At 46.6% G+C, this 20,710-nt stretch overlaps 2 protein-coding genes across 2 annotated transcripts; both read right to left on the bottom strand.

Annotated features, from left to right (window-relative positions):
- Positions 1-14,286: 14,286 nt before the first annotated feature.
- LOC149919697 (E3 ubiquitin-protein ligase Topors-like) lies at positions 14,287-15,817 on the bottom strand. Its single transcript, XM_090134452.1, has 2 exons — positions 15,536-15,817; positions 14,287-15,432 (listed from the first exon to the last, which is right to left on the bottom strand). The coding sequence occupies exon 2, from the start codon at positions 15,346-15,348 to the stop codon at positions 14,395-14,397; it is 954 nt and encodes a 317-aa protein (XP_089990578.1). The 5' UTR covers positions 15,349-15,432; positions 15,536-15,817; the 3' UTR covers positions 14,287-14,394.
- A 2,630-nt stretch (positions 15,818-18,447) lies between these two features.
- LOC149919696 (E3 ubiquitin-protein ligase Topors-like) lies at positions 18,448-20,710 on the bottom strand. Its single transcript, XM_090134451.1, has 2 exons — positions 20,357-20,710; positions 18,448-20,253 (listed from the first exon to the last, which is right to left on the bottom strand). The coding sequence occupies exon 2, from the start codon at positions 20,167-20,169 to the stop codon at positions 19,216-19,218; it is 954 nt and encodes a 317-aa protein (XP_089990577.1). The 5' UTR covers positions 20,170-20,253; positions 20,357-20,710; the 3' UTR covers positions 18,448-19,215.

The following is a 20,710-nucleotide window of genomic DNA, read 5'->3' as shown; positions in this document are numbered from 1 at the left end:
GCATGGGACTGTAGGTTCTTCACAGTGTGACTTTTATATAAAAAGGTTCCTCCATAAAGTCAGAGGAAGCAAAGGGTTTTTTTTGTTGTTGTTGTTAGATGTTTGATTCCTAAATTGGCTTTCTTTTTAAAGTAGATTTGTGGAAATAATGACTGTTGTCATCAACAGGCCCTCTGTATGGAGGAACTTGGCAGAGGAAAAACCCTTCAATTCTCAGCTCCATGAGTGGGGAAGGCAGAAGGCGTACTTGGTCAACAGGGGTGAATAGAGTTGTCACAATTCCATTTTAAATACAAATCAATAACAAAAACCAAGGGAGAGATCTATAGTTTAAAAAAAAAAAAAAAAAAAAAAACAACAAAACAAAACACAAAAAAATAATCCACAATGAATGGAAGGATTTATCTATTTTGTTGGAAATACTTCTAATTTTCTTTCTATGAGTAAGACCAATGACAAACACAAAGTAACTGGGTTGAGGTATTGCAATTTGATCACAGCTGTACATGTCTAAATCTGGAGAAGTTTGTCTGCATCTTACATCTGCTTAAAGTTGGAATCTATTTACATTGCTTACACTGTCTCTTTACACTGTTCCATCTAGGAAAATAAGGAATGATTAAGTGCGTGTTAATACTTATCTTTTTTATCCATTTACCTGACTGCTTCCACTACCACACCTGAAGACCTAGGATCCCAAGTCTGAAATAAAGCCCTCTTCTGTAGATGTGTAGTCCCTCAGGTTTGAGTTGTTGCGAGTTCCTTTCTCAAACTTCTTGATATTTAATGTCAGTTGCTTGATTCATTGTGATGCAGAATATTTTCTCTTTATTTTTGCTGTCATTGGAAAAATCTGGGAAGAAAACTCACTAACTCTAATGTGATGCTAGAAAGCAGCATTTCCTTATTCTTTTGATATGTACTGGGCGACTTAAGAAATCAAATGCATGCGTACACAGTTCAGGTTCTGCACTTAAACAGGTAAGACATACAGATGCAATATATTGGCATACATATTCTTTTCCAAGAACTCATTAATATATGCTAACATGGTGGATGCAAAGACAAACGTAGCTTATTGTGATTTGAGTGCTTCAGTGAAGAAGGGAACGTTTGGAAAAACAAGACTGTGCACATACCAAGCAAAGCTAAACAGAAAACTTCAGAACTGTCACACATTAATTCCTTTTTGCTAAATTAATATATTGGCCCTTAAGTTAATATATTGATCCCTGTTGCTAAGCCAACTTATATCAGTGCTACAAAATATCAGTAGATAGATATGCAGATGTTGGAAATATCTTGGGAAGTGCTAAATACTATTCAGATTTTCCCATCTCTACCTCTTACATTCTTTTTAAAAAAAAGCTATAAGAATTGATAGATTTTTGTCCATCTTGCTATATACAGCTTATTAGTATAGCCATCATTATTGAATTATGCTTTGGAGAACATTAACCATTGTAAGTAATATCAATACTATGTATGCTGTATGCATTTAGAATGATGTATGAGTAGTAAGAACGGCCAGACTAATATATATATATGAAAGAAATAGAGATGTGAAGAAGCTGCATGATTATTTCTTGTACCTACCTGCTCATGGTGGACATGAAGAGGGGCTCATTTCCCAGGTATAGAGATATCACTGCTTCAGTTATCCCTTATGTAAAATGACAGTAATAACTTATCTCCTAGGAGCTCTATAAGTCAGCAGTGTTTGTGAAGAGGCTTTTCTATCTTGATGTGAGAGATGCTTTAAAAGTGCAGTGAATTAATGTTTTTCTCAAATGCTTTTTGATTGAGTTCTACAGGGTCAGGGTTTTGTGGCTTGTTATCAGTGGCTTGCTTTCTAATCTCTAGATTTGCTACGTGATGGTCAAACTTTAATGAAATGACTGCAGTAGCCAAAGACAACTTTGATAATTGAGATCTTTATGGGGAGGAAGCCCTTAGTTTGGGTTTTGTGCTGGTTCACAGTGTGAACTCTTCACAGCTCATCCTGGGACATACAATGCTCTCAACTATCTGTGGTGACTAACTCTGTACACACAGTTCTGTCAGAGCAGATGAGAAGAAGGACATGATTGCTTTTGTTTCAGCAGAAGAAACTAAAGAGAATTTAAGGGAATACTTCATGTTACAGTATGTAGAAACTTTGGCTTGATGCCATCTTAGCTGACTTGTAGCTACTCATCAAAGCCTGCTGTTACAGCTATGCTGCAGAGCTCTCAACATATATCCTTACTTCTTGGCTAAGTCAAGCTTTCATGCAGATACTTATCAAAACTTTACACTCACAAACAAAATATTGTTACTTGATAGAGTTAAGTAGGCCAAGTCCCCATTGGGACCCATAGACTTGTGGATGTTCAGGTTCCTCATGTGGTCCCAAACCTGATCTTCATTTATAGGGGAGGGATGTTGCTTCCTTGATCCCCTCCTGCCAAACCAAATGTTTGAGGGCTGTGTGGTGAGCAGTTGTCAGGGAGGACCTGACAAGAGACACAAAAGTTAAGTACCTCAGCCTTTTCCTTGTCTGTTGTTACCAGCCTGCCTGACTTTTCTTTTCAGGTTGAGGTACCTGTGGATGCCTTCCTTGTTCTTTTTTGCATCCCTAGCAACGTTCAGTGGCTTTCCTGACCCCATCCCTGCTCAGCCTAGCAGCTTCCTTATATTCTTCTTGTGGTACCTGTTCCTGTTTCCATTGCCTCTGTATTTTCTTCGTACTCTTCAGTTTGACCAGCAGGTTCCAGTTCAGCCATAGTGGTCTCTTGCCTTCCTTTCCTGACTTGCTACACCTGGAGATGGAGAGCTCTTGTGCCCTGAAGAAAGCCTCCTTAAAGCTCTGCCAGCTCTGCTCCATAGCCTTGCCCACAAGGACAGTTTCCCAGGGTGTTTTGTTGACTAAGTCCCTGAAGAGTTGGCAATTAGCTTTCCTGAAGTTTTGCTTCCTAGTTCTACTCTTCACCTGTCTCATGTCCCTCTGGAGCATGAGCTCAATCATAGCATGGTCATTACAGTCCAGGCAGCCTCCAATCTGGATGTCACCAATCAATTCATTTATACTGGTGAGCAACAGGTCCAATATTGCATTCCCCCTTGTGGGCTGTAATTACTTGACTCAAGAAGTCATCCTCAGTGTATTCCAGGAGCCTTCTGCTACTTTTCCAGCAAATGTCTGGATGGTTAAAGCCCCCCAGCGGGACGAGCACTTGTGATCACAGTGCCTCCTGTAGCTGGAGATAGAAAGCCTCATCAACAGGCTGTTGCTGATCTGGAGGCCTGTAGTAGACACCTGTCACAAGGCTCCATTTGCTGCCTTGGTAACCGTCATCCATAGGCTTTTGACTTGCTCATGACTGTTTCTTAGAGATAGCTCTTCACATTCTATTCCTTTCCTGGTATAGTTAGCAACACCCCACCTCTCTTCTCTTGCCTGTCCTTTCTGCACAGCTTGTAGCCATTGATAGCCACGCTCCATTCATGGGAATCATCTCACAACATGATGACAACTGTATCATGGTTTTCAAGTAGCACAGTAGCTTCCAGCTCCTCCTGTTTATTTCCCAACCTGCATGCATTGATTCAGCTGGGCAGCTTTTCTTGTCACTCCCTTAACCCCTTAGTTCCTTCCCTTGAATTTCCCCATTGCTTTCTCCTGTTGCCCCAGTAGTCGCTGCCTCATCAAAAAAGAAAAAAAACAACACCCAAAACAGAGTGCAAATATCAGACCCTTCTGACTGCAAGAGGCCCTTTTCAGGTGACATGGCAGTACCCTGTTGGGATGGAGTGAGGAAGCTTGCTGTGACCCTTCACTTGAAAAATTCACCTAAAAATGTCACCTGTAAGGTGCCTCCCCAGTTCAGCCCATCTCATAGGGATGTTATGAGCTATGATTTTACTTTTGTCTAGGTGGAAGAACTGCATATCTAAGGAACAGTAGGATTTCCTAGAGTGTGTGTCTGGTCATCAGCTGTTAGAGAGGAGGAGACACAGCAACAGGGCATCTTCTTGTCTCAGGATACAATAACTTGTTGGATTTCCAGCTTCTCAGAACAGGAGAAGCATCAGTCTGATTCCTAAGCATAAAGAAAAAGAAAAAAAGACAAGTAAGGAACAGCATGCTGCTGGTACTCTTTACAGTCCTGAAAAACAGTTATTTCTTTCTCCATCTTTGCCATTAAGCACCTCCTGAGCAATTTCTGCTGCTCTTGAATTGGATTTTTCACAATACTGCATGTAAAGAAATCCTGATTTCAGAAATCAAGAGGGTTTGCTTTTGAAGCTAAATCATCAAAACGTATCTTTTTATTCTGAATGGAAGGGTGACTATTTCTATTTCAAATAAGCACGGGCAAAGCATAGACTTTTTGAGAAGTGAACTTGATAGGTCTAGATCAGAAGTGCAGCTCTCTGCTTCAAGTGTGAGAAGAAAGCAGTGTGTGAATTGTTGGAGTGGAGAAGAAGGAGATACCATCTGACCTGGCCCTTTCTCTACTGTTGCAGTCACCACCATTCTTTCTTATGAGGAATCCTGGCAAACTGGTGCAGGTACATCTTAAATCTAAATTTCAAGTCATCAAGGTCCTGCGGCTGACAGGCAATCCTTTTGCCTTTCTGTTTGGTTCTTCTGCATTAGCTATTGTTATGTTCTGAGGCTGCTTTTTTTTTTTTTTTTTAAATGCAATGCAATAGAAACAGTGCAAACAGGCTGGGCACTGTCACAGACAATTGTCAGCATGCTTGTGCAGAATTAATGTTGATATTTTCTTCATTGTGTTCAGGTTGTCCAGAAGAACTCAGGAGCAAATTACAGTCTGGATTACTGTTAGAGAGATGATGGAGAAACAGTCTCTACTGAAATGTTTTTTTTCTCATTTACTTTCACTGCATTGCAGATACCTGGTCGGTCATGCCTGGTGCTGAGATTAAATGCTCAGCAATGAGGATGCCAATGATTGGGATTTGACTGCAAAGGCTTGCACTTATATGTCAGCAGAATGGATGACTGTGACCCAGCTGCTGTTGCAAGTGAATCGCACCCTGCATGGGACCCGTTCCTAGGCCTCAGTTTAGTCCACAGCAGGGAAGCCACCATTTCATGTGATGCTGGTAGCAGTCCCAACACCACAGCAGAGACTGCATGGAAATCTTGGGGGCAGTTTTAAGACAAATTGGAAGTGCAGCATGAAAGCACTCTTTTCAGCCGCATACTCTGTGTTGTGGATTCATGAATTTATGAAGTTTAGTCTCCAAGACTAGCAATATTGATTCCTTTACAGGCTGACTGGATGTCCACCACCCTGAAATGGATCCAGGCACTGTGAGAGTAGGCTTGGTGTTAAGTTGTCCCTCCACACCCATTCTCAGGCTTATTTGGACACTGTAGGAAAAATCTGAGTGTTTTTAAAGAGGGAAATTAAATCTGCACCTTTATAGAGGTAAGATCATCCATCCATGTTTGCTACAGTTTACAATTTTCACACATGAAAGTCCCCTGTCCACATTTATCCCATTTAAGTAACAGGGCAAGGCTACTCCGCATTTTGTTGCATCTTTTAATGAAGGAGGTTGTTTCAGAAGAAGCTTAATAAGATGTGTAGAACAGTAGTCTAAAAAATAAGCTGATGGCATGAGGAAGACTGAAGGGCCTTCCCAGCTACCAGTTCTTACATTTACTTGCCCATCACGTGCACCAGCAGTGTTCATCCACAAGTTGAGGATTCATTTTGCAGAGGTGACCTGCATCAGGTGCCAGTGCCAAACAACAGAAGCACAGATCTAAATCCCTTCTGCATGAACTGCACCATCACAAGATGGCACAGGCAACACATTGGATGGAGGGCACCCTGTTTTATTTTAGTCTGCCTCTTTTTATGATAAACAAAATACATGGTGAATTCCAGCTTTGCTGCATGCTGCTGCAGGAGACACTGAGATACACAGTGAACTCCCCTGTGAACTTGATAGTATTTTAAAAATGCATTGCCCAACCTGTAGGTTGGTATTACTGTGCACAGATGCAGAGGTACAAGCCCTTGTGTCACTGCATGTTTTCTTCAGATAGAGCTCTAAAAGCAAAGCAAAATCTCATGCTATCTGTGTCAGAGTTATTGGGGAGGCAGTAGATGTAAATAGAGATTATGAAGACAAGGAAGGTTCTAGTGAATCTTGGGGCACTGTAGATGCCCACTTCTTAACCTTTTTAACCTTAGCCAAAATAAACTTATCATTGGTTATATCTTTTTGTTTCTCAAGCCATTGTCACCAAAAGGATGACTGTATAGTAGTTTATATATATATATTGTGACTCACTTGCTTGACAGTACCAATTTCATCTGCTCTGCTTGGGGCATGTTTAGAAGTTTCTGTGGCAGTGCAAAGTGGGATGTAACCAATGGGGGAAATAGCAAACAATGTGCACAGAAAGTTGGAAATGCCAGAATTGGGCTGTCCCATGCTACCTCAGCTTAGGTGTTCCCTCTTATTATCTTGTCAATGTTCTGAAAGCCTATCGTATACTGTAGTCTCTACACTACTTCATTTGTAAGTGCGTCCACTGAGAGTGTCATGAGAGAAAAGATAAGGCCAGCTGCACAGTAATTTTATTGAGGATAACCAACTTCACAGTAAGAGTGAAGTTAAGGGCTGTTGATCATCCACAGAGGTCACCAAATGAGCCTGTTGCATCATGTGTTCATAATCCTGTGAGAGTTATTTGCTCTGAGTGAATTATCCAACGAATTACAGCCTTGGCTAATTTCAGAATGGGTCCTAATTTCCACAGATATGTCACTCACATAGATGAATTTGCAATGTACACTATTAAGAGGATATTACGAATGTGTGTGGTAAAAATGCACTGGTACATTGCCACCTACAATTTATAGATGGTCTGTGAGCTTGTGCCTTTTATTCTTGTGCTCCAGGGAGTCAGATTGTTCGTGAGAGTTTCTAACTGTAATCAAACTTTTAATTAAAAGTAATGGGCCACAATGTTACTTGCCATGCTTTGGGGAGTCCTGGAAATACTGCTGTCCACAGGGCAGCCACTCAAAGTCAAGGTAATTTCAGGAAGCTCCCTGGCCCCATCTTGTCCTGTTCATGCATGGTGAGTCTTGCTCTATAACTGTGGCGTGGAGTTGCCAAAACAGGATAAAGAGAAACCCAAAGCAAAGCTAACATGTCCCTCGTAGTAGTAGGAACAAGACACAGATCATCTCCCCTCTTCTTTCCTGAAGGAAGCAAAAACCCAAGGCTGTGATTCTTGGCTGAAAACAGTCTGCCTTCAGTGTATGCTGTGTGCCAGCTGGGAGCCTGGCTCTGAATTTGACAGTTCCAGCTCTTTCTGTGAAAAAAGCTGCTGCTTCTGTCTTGTATGAATTCTGCATTGTATTCAGTGTATGTAAAAACAACCATAAAGTAACCAGTGACCTTGACCATAGCATCAGTTAAAAGAGAAGCAAAGAACTCCCCATCGTATGCAGTATCATTTATCAAGGCACAGAATCAGAATCACAGAATCACTAAGGTTGGAAAAGACCTATAAGATCATCCAGTCCAACCATCCACCTATCACCAATGGTTCTCGCTAAACCATATCCCTCAACACAACATCCAAACGTTCCTTGAACACCTCCAGGGTCGGTGACTCCACCACCTCCCTGGGCAGCCCATTCCAGTGCCTGACCACCCTTTCAGAGAAGTAGTATTTCCTAATATCCAGCCTGACTCTTCCCTGGCACAGCTTGAAACCATTCCCTCTAGCCCTAATTTCTATTGACCACACTCCCTCTAAGGAAAACATCTTTCCTTAAAGAAAAAGATCTCAGACTATATTACTGAAGAAGAGTTTGGGTATGTCTTAGCAGTGGAGGATCAAAAGTTTTATATCAGCTAAAAAAGTCTTCTACTATCTATCTCCTCTCTAATTCCAAAGCAATTGCCACGATGGCGGCATAGATCTATGGCACACTCTCTTCCCTTTCCAATTGCTGCAGTCCCTTCCCACTTCATCCAGCAGTGTGCTAATGCAGTGCTCTACAGCACCCCTGAGTTCTGCGAAGTGGCAGTCATTGTGCATCCAGCATCGTGGGATCTTGTTCTCATGTAAGCCTGTGATGTTTGTCTGGTTTCAGGGGACAGATGCTGTTTTGCCTCAATGGATGAATAGGCAAATTGTAAAACTCTTCTTTGTAACTCTTAATGGCATAAAAGTATGTATAATTTATGTTAGGTAGACAGAGTTTTACATACACTTACAGAGAAGTTGGAGGGGGAGAGAGGTTAATTCTCCATGAATATTCTGTTAGATTTCTTGTCTTTTATGGACACTGCCTTTTCAGATCTGGAGCGCGCCTCATTTCCCAGTTACTGTTTTCCCATTCCTCTCTGTCTTCTTTTAAAAGAGAAAGTGGCAATAAATGATCTTCCATCATTTCCTTGCTCTGTTTTAGCAGCTACTATTTCCCTTTGCTGCTCTTATTCTTTCATTTAAGCTATGCGCAGATGACTTGTCACTTCCTAAACTTGAGAAATATCTGCACAATATAGCAGATTAGGTCCTGTGCCAAGCTTTATTTAATCCAATGGGAAATTATGGTGGAGTTTAGAACAACTCCTAAACATCCCTTGCATAAAGGTTCTCCCCAGTCAGAGAGCCTTCATGCTCTTCAAGTATTGGTTTTCCTTTCTTCAGAGCACCTTCATAAAACTGAAATCTCTGGACAACGTGCCTGTGTCAACAGCAGACTGTATTTTCTTATAGCTATTATGATGATAGCATTATGATGATAATTTTATACTCCAGAAAAATGGAGGATGCTTAAGGATCTGCAGTGCGCTTGTTAACAGAGTGGAAGCTCTGAAGCTCTGGGTTTCTGTGTTCAGCTCAGCATCTCAAGGAAATTGCTCAGATTCCCATTTACCTCAGTTTACCTGTTTGAATCCAGGGCATAGTGTCTTTGTGAAGTTTAAATGATGCATGTTTTTGGAATGCTTGAAACAAAAGAGATTATGTAATGTGGGGGGAAAAAAAACACAAGCTGTTGAGGAAAAAAAGAAAAATTCTACAGCATTCTCATAGGCGTGGTGAACAAAAACAAAAAAGGATTTGCTAAATACAGGCTTAAAGCGAAACTTGAAAATGTGCTTTTACTCTTGGTTTGGGATTTCATAACAAACATACCACAATCATCATTTCAAAGAAAGTAGGCAGTGAATGAGAATCTTATCCATACTCTAATCATGTCTCATGTACATAAATTAGACCTGTGTCTCTCCCAAAGAGCAGATGCAATCTCACTCGAAATGTATTGTGAGGAAACATCCTTAGGGGTCAAAGCACTGTGTCCCCCCCGAAGTCTGGGCCCATAAAAAACATTGCAGATGGAAAACCACTGTGTAGCTGGGGTGCACCTAGTCCTATTCATCCTGTAAGGCCGTTGTGCTAGGAACCTGTGGGTGCAGAGTTGATTGATCCAACGAGCAGGGTGCTGGGCCGCAGAGAAACCTCAGCACGCAGAAAAACATCATATTATTTCAACCATTGCTACTGAATGACAAATATATTCACCTTATAACTATGCCACATTCCACTAAATTACATGCTCTGTGGTTTGCTGTGATTGTATGATGGCATCACTCACTGTAACCACAAACCACAGTGAACTGACATTGTTTCCATGATTTCACTGGTTTTGTCTTAACCATATCCTTTGGCACTTCTGCCACTTTCACCATAGGAAATGCTAAGCTGGAACACCATAGAGCACTTCTACAAACCCTTATTTTCCAGCTCCTTTAAATGCACAGGCCTATAGCACTTCTGTTTAGTGTAAACCTCCTTCTCGTGGTGAAAGCAGCTTAAGCAGCTTCATCCTGCCCCATTGGATGCCAGGTCATGATGGGTAGGATGTTGGGCAGATGGCCAAGTTGTGAGCAGAGAACCAGCCTGGGTTGTCTTAGAGTGATGCTGGGCGTTGACACATGAGCTCTGCTGATCTCAGGAGTGCTTTTCCCTGAGCCATCCCAGTACCTGCTGCCCGTCCTCTTCATTAGGCACATGGTGCACAGCCACTAACATTGGCACCGACTGAAACCAGCTTAGGTTTGTGGGAATTTAGCAGATCAGCTCTTGGCAGAGCTGCTTCTGCTAGAGGAAGCAGAACAGCCTCGATCAGTGTGGTTCATTCATGAGGGCTGCGCTCTGCAGCGAATCTGAAACTGCCTGGATTCCCTTCATGGCACAGCCTGTCTGGAGGAAAGGGAAATTTGAATGTTGCTTCTGTTGGCAGGAATAACACAAAGTCTCATTACAAGGTTGAAAATACATTGACGCTTCTTAGTCAGATCTATTCCATGGAAGAACAGCAAACTTCAAGTTTCAAGTGCCATTTATCTATTACATTTAGATAGCACTGAGATGGTTTCTAAATGGTGGAGATACGGTGAATCAGGGGGGTGATTTGTTCCAGGCAGCAGTGGGATCACTTGCTTCATTAGTTTTCATGTTATCCAACTGCTCTATTTCAATACATTAGAGCACTTTCATGGCCGAATCGAGCACTGTGGTGCATAGTGCACTCATGCCGTGCAGATAGTTCCACATATATCTCCTGCCAAGGAGGCAGTAAACAAAGGCTACGAATATCTGCACTCAGCTGCAGTAGCTCTATACCTCCATTATAATTTGTGACCAACATAACAAGATATGCTGTATACTAATGCTGGGTCATATATTTGACTGTTCTGAATGGGCATCCTCTGAGATATTACATGCATACAGATGCACATGCGCACACTCTTGATTTGCTCCTTCTCTGTGAGGCTGTACAAAGAGATGCACATAAATCTTCTTATTCCAAGAATCTCCTTGGTAAATTCTTACCTAGAAACAAACTTGCATAGGGTGGTTTTCAAGGCAACAGACTTTGTGTTTCAAGTAGGTAAATAATGCACAGGCTGGATGCTTATTTGACCTTCCTCTGTTTGCAAGTTTAATTAAAAATCACTGTGTAGTCTTCTTCTCCATTTTTCCCCCCAGAATTTAGCAGACTACTCAAGAGGAAATATGTGGACTTTTTATTTAAACAGGTCCAAATTTCAGAGTTTCTTTAATTTCAAAGAAAAATAATCTCTCTTCAGCCCTGTTGATTCTCATGAAAGGCATTACTAAATACAGAATTGTTACCGTCAGCACTTATCTTCCAGAAATTTACCAGTACCCATTTTCGTGTAATTATTACCAAATAAACAAGATCTACCCATTTTTTGTTTTAAATGTAGTGATTCCCCAGCTGTAGAAAAGCTAATGAACACCATCTCTGCACCATCAGTGGGACAGGACTCTGTTGGGAAAGGAAGAAGGTGAGGTTGACATCCCTTCTGCCTCTCTATCAGCAAAAGCAGGTTGCAGCTGCATGGCCTCTTAACCTCATAATTTTTGGAAGTTCAGCAGTCATTTGGTAAACAAAGGCAGGAGGAAACCTTGAGCTGCTATAAACCAGTGCACCTCTGCTGTCAGAAATGAACCTTGCCAGACTACTCCATCAAAGGACCTGACCTAAAGTAATGGGAATTTGCTACTGGAATTTAAGTCAAACATTTGGGGACTGTATTCCCTCTCCTGAAAACTCACATCAAGTTTGGTGTTCCTCCAGAGAGCATTTGCAAAGACTGTTTTTTCAATTAGTTTGAGATCAGGTAGGCAGGGAAAAAATCAGCAGAACTGGCAAGAAAAGACAGTACTGAGAGGAAAGGAAAACGCTTCAGCTCTGAGGTTGCCTTCATTTGGCAGAAAGAATGGAAGGAGTCTGTCAAGTGAGTGACTGGAGCCAAGGTGTTTTGTTTCATTTTTGTGGGTTTTTTTAATCGTTGGCACCACTATTGTTAGGGATACAGAGTCTCAGTAAGGCAGCTGAAGCAGCCCCTTTGCCATGGAGGAGGAGAGAGCCTGCAGAAGCCACAGACAGAACTTAGGGTCCAGCCACAGAGTGGGCTGTGCACAGCTGCTGCACACAGTCAGACTCCTGTCACAAGGCATGCAGCAGCTTTGGAAGCTTCTAACATTTGGCTTTGCACACTCCCTTTGCTAAGCCATGATTTGCTATTTCTTTTATCTACCCTTTTGTGTCCATGCACACAGATTGTATTTGTCCTGGCCATCATATCCATGGAGCAGAGCCTCCTGCCCAGAGGCATGGGCTGTTACAAAAGCAGTGTGCATCAATCACACTGTGTACACCTATTTGGGATGCACTCAAATTCAACACTGTTTCTATTTTTTGCATAAGAAGGCAATTCAGAGGGGACTCTGTTTACAAGACTGATTGGTTTTACTTTTTACATACCGAAGAAGCACCAAGAAACTGTATAAATGCGGCATGTGAAGAGCTTTAAATCTTATATTTAAAGATAATTTTTGTTGACTACACTTGGCACTAAGGAGGAGGCATGGCAAAGAAATGTATGGAGTATACTGAGAGCTTTTGTCATATTTCCAAGGGGAAATTGAAAGCACAGCATGACTTGCATTGCCAAGCTTAAGATTGCCACCTAGTTTTCATGAGATTGCTCTAGGTTTGATCAGTCCTATTTCAAAATTGGCATTTCTAGAATAAATAGTGCTTCACATTTTATTCCTAGGATCATTATCATTATCTCTGATTACTTTTATTTGACAAAGTGTCAGTTTAATATCATGAAGGTACAGCAACAAATTGTTTGGATTGAAACATAATGATACTGCGATTTTGAGTAGGACTTCCTTGATGGTTGGGCCAGATGATCTTAGAGGTCTTTTCCAACCTTAATGATTCTATGATTCCTTAACTTAGCCTCAGACATCCAAAAATTGGATGTCTAGTCTCGGTCTAGGCTCTATCTGTAGTCAGCAAAGGGAAACGTGCATCTAGAAGATGATTCATCCTATCCAAAATTAGATGTCTGAGACTGACTGGATTGTTTTCCCTCCAGAGGTATTTTTCTGGATCCACAGACTAGAGAGGGAACCTACATAAATAATTTGGACAGAACACCTGTCTTTAGGTGGCTGCATATCTGTGAGAAACATGTGTTGAATTCTTGGTTACTTCCTTGTAGCTTCTTCAATGCTATGGACCAACCTAAACCTACAATAAGATTGTAGTATAATTGACAGCAATAGATGAGATAATTTATTTCTTGAGGGGAAAAAGAAATACAAAAGAATGTGGTATCTGTATGCACTACAGCATAGTTTCTCTCTATTGACAAATGTGGGTGTGTTTGACAAAAACAAAACTGAACTATATGACTTTTGAAAAGCCTCAAAAAAACATGTATTATAAATTACATTGTTCAGATAGTATGTGGGCCTCCACATAACCCCTCTGATTATACCAGGCCCAAGAACAGAGTATGTAACAGAGAAATGGATAAAGCAGGCATGTCGGAATCCCTTAAAATGTAATATTCATCATCCTTCCTGAATGAATATGTAAAAGAAAAGCAAAATTTTATAAAGTACGTTTTCAGCAGCTCTGTGAGGCAAGAGTGGCTTTTGCTGGAGTAAAGCAGCTTAGGAGATACTCAGCCCCACAGTCATAGGTCACACTGGCAGAATTCAGCACACAGACTGTTTGCTATGTTTTCCAGAGTTGGTGTGCAGGATGGTGTCAGAACATTTTTGTTTCCATCATTAACCATGTCAGACTTCCTCCCCAGGAAAATTCAGTTTTAGGAGAATGGTGACTTCATCCCAGAAAAAAAGCCCTCTGGCTTTAGGTATGCACCCTTTATTCCAGAGTGAAAGCAGTCTCTTGTCCAGAATACTGTGTCAGCACAGATTTATTTTGGTCAGCACCCCATACAGAAAAGCTTTGCACTATGTAGTTCTATATTGATTACAGAAAACCCTGAGCTGAAACTTCCTCAATCCTGTGGATGAAGATGAGCTATCCTTTTGCTGCCCTCTTTCTTCAACTTACAAGCATATCGCTTGCATGTGGTAATTTAGTGACTTCCTCTTTGATCAATGGAAGTTGATGCTTGGAAATGAGGTGGCAAATTTATACTCAGATTATATGGGAAAGAATCAGAGTAGTCAAAACATCTTGAATCTCTACTCTTACTACATCCCAGACTATTTAAATATTTTTAAAAGTTTAAAATTTAAATGATATTAACATTTTAAATCATTATTTAATTTAAAATTCCCTCTGCAGTTGCTTATAGTCATGGTGTTCTATATTCCATTCTATATTGCCATTAGCAATGCCAACACGCATTTTTGCATTTTTTCTTTCTAGTTTATTTGCATGGGGGAATTGGACACTGATGGCAAAGGTCCATTGGGGCCGGCGTGTGTCCCAGCTGCTGCCCGGCCCCAGTCTCATCAGCCCGGCCGCTGTTCTATTGCTGCCGGCTGGGTGGCCTCTTCTTTGGCGATGCTGAGGCCTGGCAGTCGCTGGCCTTCCTCTTCGGGGCTCGCCGGGACTGCTGAGGAAGGCTGTGGCCAGAGGGCCCTGCCACAGGCTGCCCCGGCTCCTCGCGGGACTCTGCCTGCTCCATGGTGACCTCCGCAGGGTTGTTATGTGGGCAGCTGGGATGCCCGGCGAGGTCTCCTCCTGTCCTGCCCGGGATTTGGTCCCTGGTGGAGCTGGCAGGGCCGCTGGAGAGTGCTGGGCCAGGGACGGGAGCCTCCTGTCGTGGAGCAGCTGTGCGCTCCGACGCTGGGTTGGCCTCCTGTGCCCCAGCAGCAGGGGTGACGTTGAGGCCCAGCAGGCGCTGAGCCTCCCTGCCGTACTTCTGCACGGTGAAGGCGATGAACTGCCTCACAAAGTTGCCTGTTTGGCCGTGCAGGTGGAGATCCAGCCTCTCCATCAGGATCTCCTGCTCCAAGCCGACGAGGAGCAGGGCCGAGATGACGCTGTTGGCCAGCGTATCTGCCCGTGGCTCCTCGGTGCCCAGGATGCGGCGCAGCTTCCGTTGCAGCCAGGAGCGCAGGGGCCGCAGCAGGGCTGGGTTCTCCCGGAAGATGGAAGCCCAGGAGTCACGGGAGAGGCCGCCCGCAGGACGCCTGGGCACTGCAGGCCATGGCCGGGCGGCCCGGGGGCCTGCGGGGCGCCGTGTGGCAACGGATGCCACCGCAGCCGGTCTGAGGACCAGCTCCTCGTACTTGTTGTCCGCTCGCGTGGTGTGGATGATGGACTGCACACCCTGCTTGCAAAGCGGACACTGGGGCCTGGCGCTCGTCCACCGCCGGATGCAGGGAGAGCAAAACTGGTGGCAGCACGGCACGGCGTACGCCGCGCTGTCCCAGTTGTCCAGGCACACGGGGCAGCGGGTGTCTAATGCTGCCTCCATGCTTCCACCGGTCGCGGTGGGCTCGGGGGAGCGGGAGATGGCAACGCGCTCCCCAGCACTGGCGCTGCAGTAGCAGGTGTCACGCTGCAAGAGGACAAGAGGACAAGAGACGTTAGTCACACACCGGCCTGGGAGGGCTCCCTCAAGGTGCCCCCTGCCCTGTGCCGCCGGTCCCCGTGCCGCCTACCTATGCTGCTGCACGCGCCTCTCTGGGATGTCCCGTCTGCCTGCTCCCAGCAGGGTCGGGTTAAGGAACAAGTGGCTCTGAGACGGCCGCTGAGAGCTGCGCTAGCAGCACCCAGAGCTCGTTTCAGCACCAAAGCTCGCCCTGTCCACACTCCAGTCCTCGCACACACGCTCGGTCGGAGGCCAGGCACGAACTGCTGGGCTGAGCCGCTGCACCCACGTTAAAGGATCCGTGGGCTATGGAGTCACAATCCGTTGCCTGGAGACGTCTCAAAGCATGGCTTGGCCAAGCTGCTGGGCCTCACCTTCATTCAACCTTCACTTGGGGACATCGCTGCCCGTCCCACAGTGATGCCACGGCGCATTGCTGGGTCATCACTATGAGCCGTCCTCACCTGCAGCACGTGCTCCAGCGCCAGCACAAGTTGCACAAATTTCTGGGCTTTTCCCAGTGCCACTGCCCACTCCATTCCCCACACCTCGTGTGCTTGGCTTCAGTGTTTCACACCAATCACCGGGGCCTGGGCCACATCTTCCCATGGGCTCCATCCGGTCTCTCTGGCCATGGCACGCAGCCCCAGGCATGTACAGCAAGAAGAAGAACTTGTATTCCATAAAAGTTCATGTTTTCACACAGAGGGTGGTGACGCAGTGGAACAGGTTGCCCAGAGAGGTTGTGGATGCCCCATCCCCGGAGGCATTCGAGGCCTGACTGGATGTGGCTCTGGGCAGCCTGGTCTAGCGGTTGCACATAGCAGGGAGGTTGCAACTGTATGACCATTAGGGTCCTTTTCAACTATATGACCATTAGGGTCCTTTTCAACCCAGACCATTTCCATGATTCTATGATTCTATGATTCTATGATTCTATGATTCTATGATTCTATGATTCTATGATTCTACGATTCTGTGATTCTACAATTCTGTGATTCTATGATTCTGCGATTCTGTGATTCTGTGATTCTGTGATTCTGTGATTCTGTGATTCTGTGATTCTGTGATTCTATGATAGTTGGACTCGATGACCTCAGAGGTCTTTTCCAACCTTAATGATTCTATGAATTCTATCATTCTTAGGCTGCATGAGGAAGTCCTGCAGGCTCTCCCCATGCTCCAGCACTCTGGCCAGCCCTCTGGGACCTCCAGGTTCCTCCCAAGGGATGTCAAAATCCAGAGCAGTGTCCGGTGGATTTTCTCCCCCTTTGCAGAGCAATCAAACCATAGGGCAGCCTCCAGCTGCAAGCCTTGGCCCTCTGTTCATGCAAGGGCTTGCAAGGGTTGGCCCCCGGTTGGCTTGTCCTCATTCTCAAGAGTTACTTGACAGTATTTAGTTGCTAGATTGTTGGTGTTAGTGAAGGACAAAAGCTTGGTGCCCCTCTGGCAGTGGATGGGAGGACAGGGGCTGCCCAGTTGAGCTCTGCTGACATGACAGAGAACTGCAGGGCAGGGCAGCAGAGGAGCAACGGTGTCCGGAGGCAGGGAGAGGGGAAAGGAGGCTGGGGGAAAGCAGCCAAGGGAAAGGAAGATTGAGGGGAGCATGAAGGGCATGGGGAGGAGGACAAAGGGAGCAGGAAGGAAGGAGGCAGGGGGTAACAGAGCTGCTGAAAAAATCAGGGAACAGAAGGGAGCCCATGGGTAGGAGGGTTGTGATGTGTCTGTGGGCAGCACTGCCCTGGGGAAGCCTCTGGCGCTGTGCTGGCACCCCCGCCCGCACTGATAGGGAGTGCTGCACTTCATCAAGCAGCTCCAGGTTGGGCAGCATCTACTCAGCTCATCGCAGGCTTTCCCGTGCAGATGTGAGGTTGCTCCCTTCCAGCTTTCAACTGGGTTTATATTTTGTCAGGGAAACTACAGGGAGTAAAAAGCAGCCAAAACCTTGTAGTGACAAAGCGTTACATCACGTGCCTTAGCGCTTCAGTACAAGGCCCGGCTGAGAGCCACTTTCCACTGTAATTTTCCTGCATATCTGCCAAGCCGTGCATGGAAAGAGCCATCTGCGATGTCTTATGGGGCATTTCCTGGACACAGCTTCCAAAGGGTAACTAAAAACCAAGTTCTGTAAAACGTAAGCCGCTGCCCAAACGACTGGGTTTTAGAAACGTGTAAGTTACAGCTGAGAGAGAAGTCGCAATGAGTCCTGCTTTTGGTCTGCTTGATCTGTGTCTACTTGGAGTTCATCAGCCCCGGTGGCAAAATTAACATCTCTGCCATAGTATTGTGAGGCTTGTTATCAGTATTCCGCACCATAACATCATGTAGTGCACTGGGAGTTAAGGAGCTAGTGGTGCTGTTCCGTGGATTGTTGCTATTTCCGGATACCTGGATCTCAGCAGAGAAGAAGAACTACATCTCCCAGAAGACTTTCACTGCTCCCCTCCCATTTTCTGATCAGATGGAAAGATAAATCTGTTTTGCAACTCACAAGGTGGCCCCTTTTCTTTTACTGCTCGTCTCTGCAGTAAAGTGCCCTGAGGATAACTGATCCGACTATTAAAGGCAGACGTGAAGGAGGCGTAAAGAACCTCAGCCTTTTCCTTGTCCACAGTGGTCAATAACATGGTGCTATTTTGCATTCTGATGTCATATTTAGAAATTAGTTTTTTATACTCAGAACGCACTGGGCCTTCATTAAGTTTGCCGCTCTGCTCTCTGGAGCTATCTGCGTACACGGTAAATTCAAGACACTGATGGAAATACCTACCTGGTATCTGTACGCAGCATGCCGTGCGTTGGACATTGAAAGGTACAGCCCAGAGGGAGCTGCTAATGTGACAGAAGGTGTGATATTTAAAGAGGCTTTCCAGCTTCTCCTGTGAATTCCTTGTGCGTTTGTTGAACGTTCACCCGATGATCATGTTGTTAACCTCCACAATGGCAGCCAGGAAGGCACGGACGACGCATGTCACAGGGGAAGAGTCACATTTTAATTTAAAAACACCCCCCACAATAATGTAGAGGCCATGTACAGCCTGTCATGCAGATGGCATGCAGGGGGTCCATCACACGTGAGTGGAGGACGGGCTCCTTCTCAAGGCTGGGGACAAGCCCTGCTCCTCATAGCGAGCCCTCCAGCCCTCCAAATACACCACATCCCACCAAGCCCAGCAAGCCCTGGGCAGGTGGGACACGGGCAGTTTGCACTGCCAGGGCTATGAACATGCAAAATGGGCAACACCCGATCTCCCTGGCGCTGGGGTCCAGCGCTCCAGCTGTGGCTGCCTCAGAGCTGAGCAGAGGGGCAGGATAACCGCCCTTCACCTACTGGCAGCACCCGGCCTCACGTAGCCCAGGACACCATTCACCAAGGCGGCCTGGGCTCCTTGGTGCTTCAGCCTGGTGTCCAGCAGGACTCCCAGGTTTGCTCCAGCTGGCTAACCCCTGCTGTTGTGCGTTCCGGTATGTTCCCCCCAGGTGCAGAAATTTGCCCTTCCCCTGTCATGGGGTTCCTATCTGGGATATAACAGTGCCAGCAGTGGCTTTGCAGCAGGAAAAAAGGGAGAAAGCATCGAGGATGAGGAAGCAACAACGGCTGTGCCATTAGCAATGCCAACACGCATTTTTGCATTTTTTCTTTCTAGTTTATTTGCATGGGGGAATTGGACACTGATGGCAAAGGTCCATTGGGGCCGGCGTGTGTCCCAGCTGCTGCCCGGCCCCAGTCTCATCAGCCCGGCCGCTGTTCTATTGCTGCCGGCTGGGTGGCCTCTTCTTCGGCGATGCTGAGGCCTGGCAGTCGCTGGCCTTCCTCTTCGGGGCTCGCCGGGACTGCTGAGGAAGGCTGTGGCCAGAGGGCCCTGCCACAGGCTGCCCCGGCTCCTCGCGGGACTCTGCCTGCTCCATGGTGACCTCCGCAGGGTTGTTATGTGGGCAGCCGGGATGCCCGGCGAGGTCTCCTCCCGTCCTGCCCGGGATTTGGTCCCTGGTGGAGCTGGCAGGGCCGCTGGAGAGTGCTGGGCCAGGGACGGGAGCCTCCTGTCGTGGAGCAGCTGTGCGCTCCGACGCTGGGTTGGCCTCCTGTGCCCCAGCAGCAGGGGTGACGTTGAGGCCCAGCAGGCGCTGAGCCTCCCTGCCATACTTCTGCACGGTGAAGGCGATGAACTGCCTCACAAAGTTGCCTGTTTGGCCGTGCAGGTGGAGATCCAGCCTCTCCATCAGGATCTCCTGCTCCAAGCCGACGAGGAGCAGGGCCGAGATGACGCTGTTGGCCAGCGTATCTGCCCGTGGCTCCTCGGTGCCCAGGATGCGGCGCAGCTTCCGTTGCAGCCAGGAGCGCAGGGGCCGCAGCAGGGCTGGGTTCTCCCGGAAGATGGAAGCCCAGGAGTCACGGGAGAGGCCGCCCGCAGGACGCCTGGGCACTGCAGGCCATGGCCGGGCGGCCCGGGGGCCTGCGGGGCGCCGTGTGGCAACGGATGCCACCGCAGCCGGTCTGAGGACCAGCTCCTCGTACTTGCTGTCCGCTCGCGTGGTGTGGATGATGGACTGCACACCCTGCTTGCAAAGCGGACACTGGGGCCTGGCGCTCGTCCACCGCCGGATGCAGGGAGAGCAAAACTGGTGGCAGCACGGCACGGCGTACGCCGCGCTGTCCCAGTTGTCCAGGCACACGGGGCAGCGGGTGTCTAATGCTGCCTCCATGCTTCCACCGGTCGCGGTGGGCTCGGGGGAGCGGGAGATGGCAACGCGCTCCCCAGCACTGGCGCTGCAGTAGCAGGTGTCACGCTGCAAGAGGACAAGAGGACAAGAGACGTTAGTCACACACCGGCCTGGGAGGGCTCCCTCAAGGTGCCCCCTGCCCTGTGCCGCCGGTCCCCGTGCCGCCTACCTATGCTGCTGCACGCGCCTCTCTGGGATGTCCCGTCTGCCTGCTCCCAGCAGGGTCGGGTTAAGGAACAAGTGGCTCTGAGACGGCCGCTGAGAGCTGCGCTAGCAGCACCCAGAGCTCGTTTCAGCTCCAAAGCTCGCCCTGTCCACACTCCAGTCCTCGCACACACGCTCGGTCGGAGGCCAGGCACGAACTGCTGGGCTGAGCCGCTGCACCCACGTTAAAGGATCCGTGGGCTATGGAGTCACAATCCGTTGCCTGGAGACGTCTCAAAGCATGGCTTGGCCAAGCTGCTGGGCCTCACCTTCATTCAACCTTCACTTGGGGACATCGCTGCCCATCCCACAGTGATGC

This window comes from Phasianus colchicus, chromosome 1 (genome assembly GCF_987193195.1).
Source record: "Phasianus colchicus chromosome 1, bPhaCol1.hap1.1, whole genome shotgun sequence".
NCBI classification, from domain to species: Eukaryota; Metazoa; Chordata; class Aves; order Galliformes; family Phasianidae; genus Phasianus; species Phasianus colchicus.
This window is presented reverse-complemented; position numbering and strand designations above follow the sequence as displayed.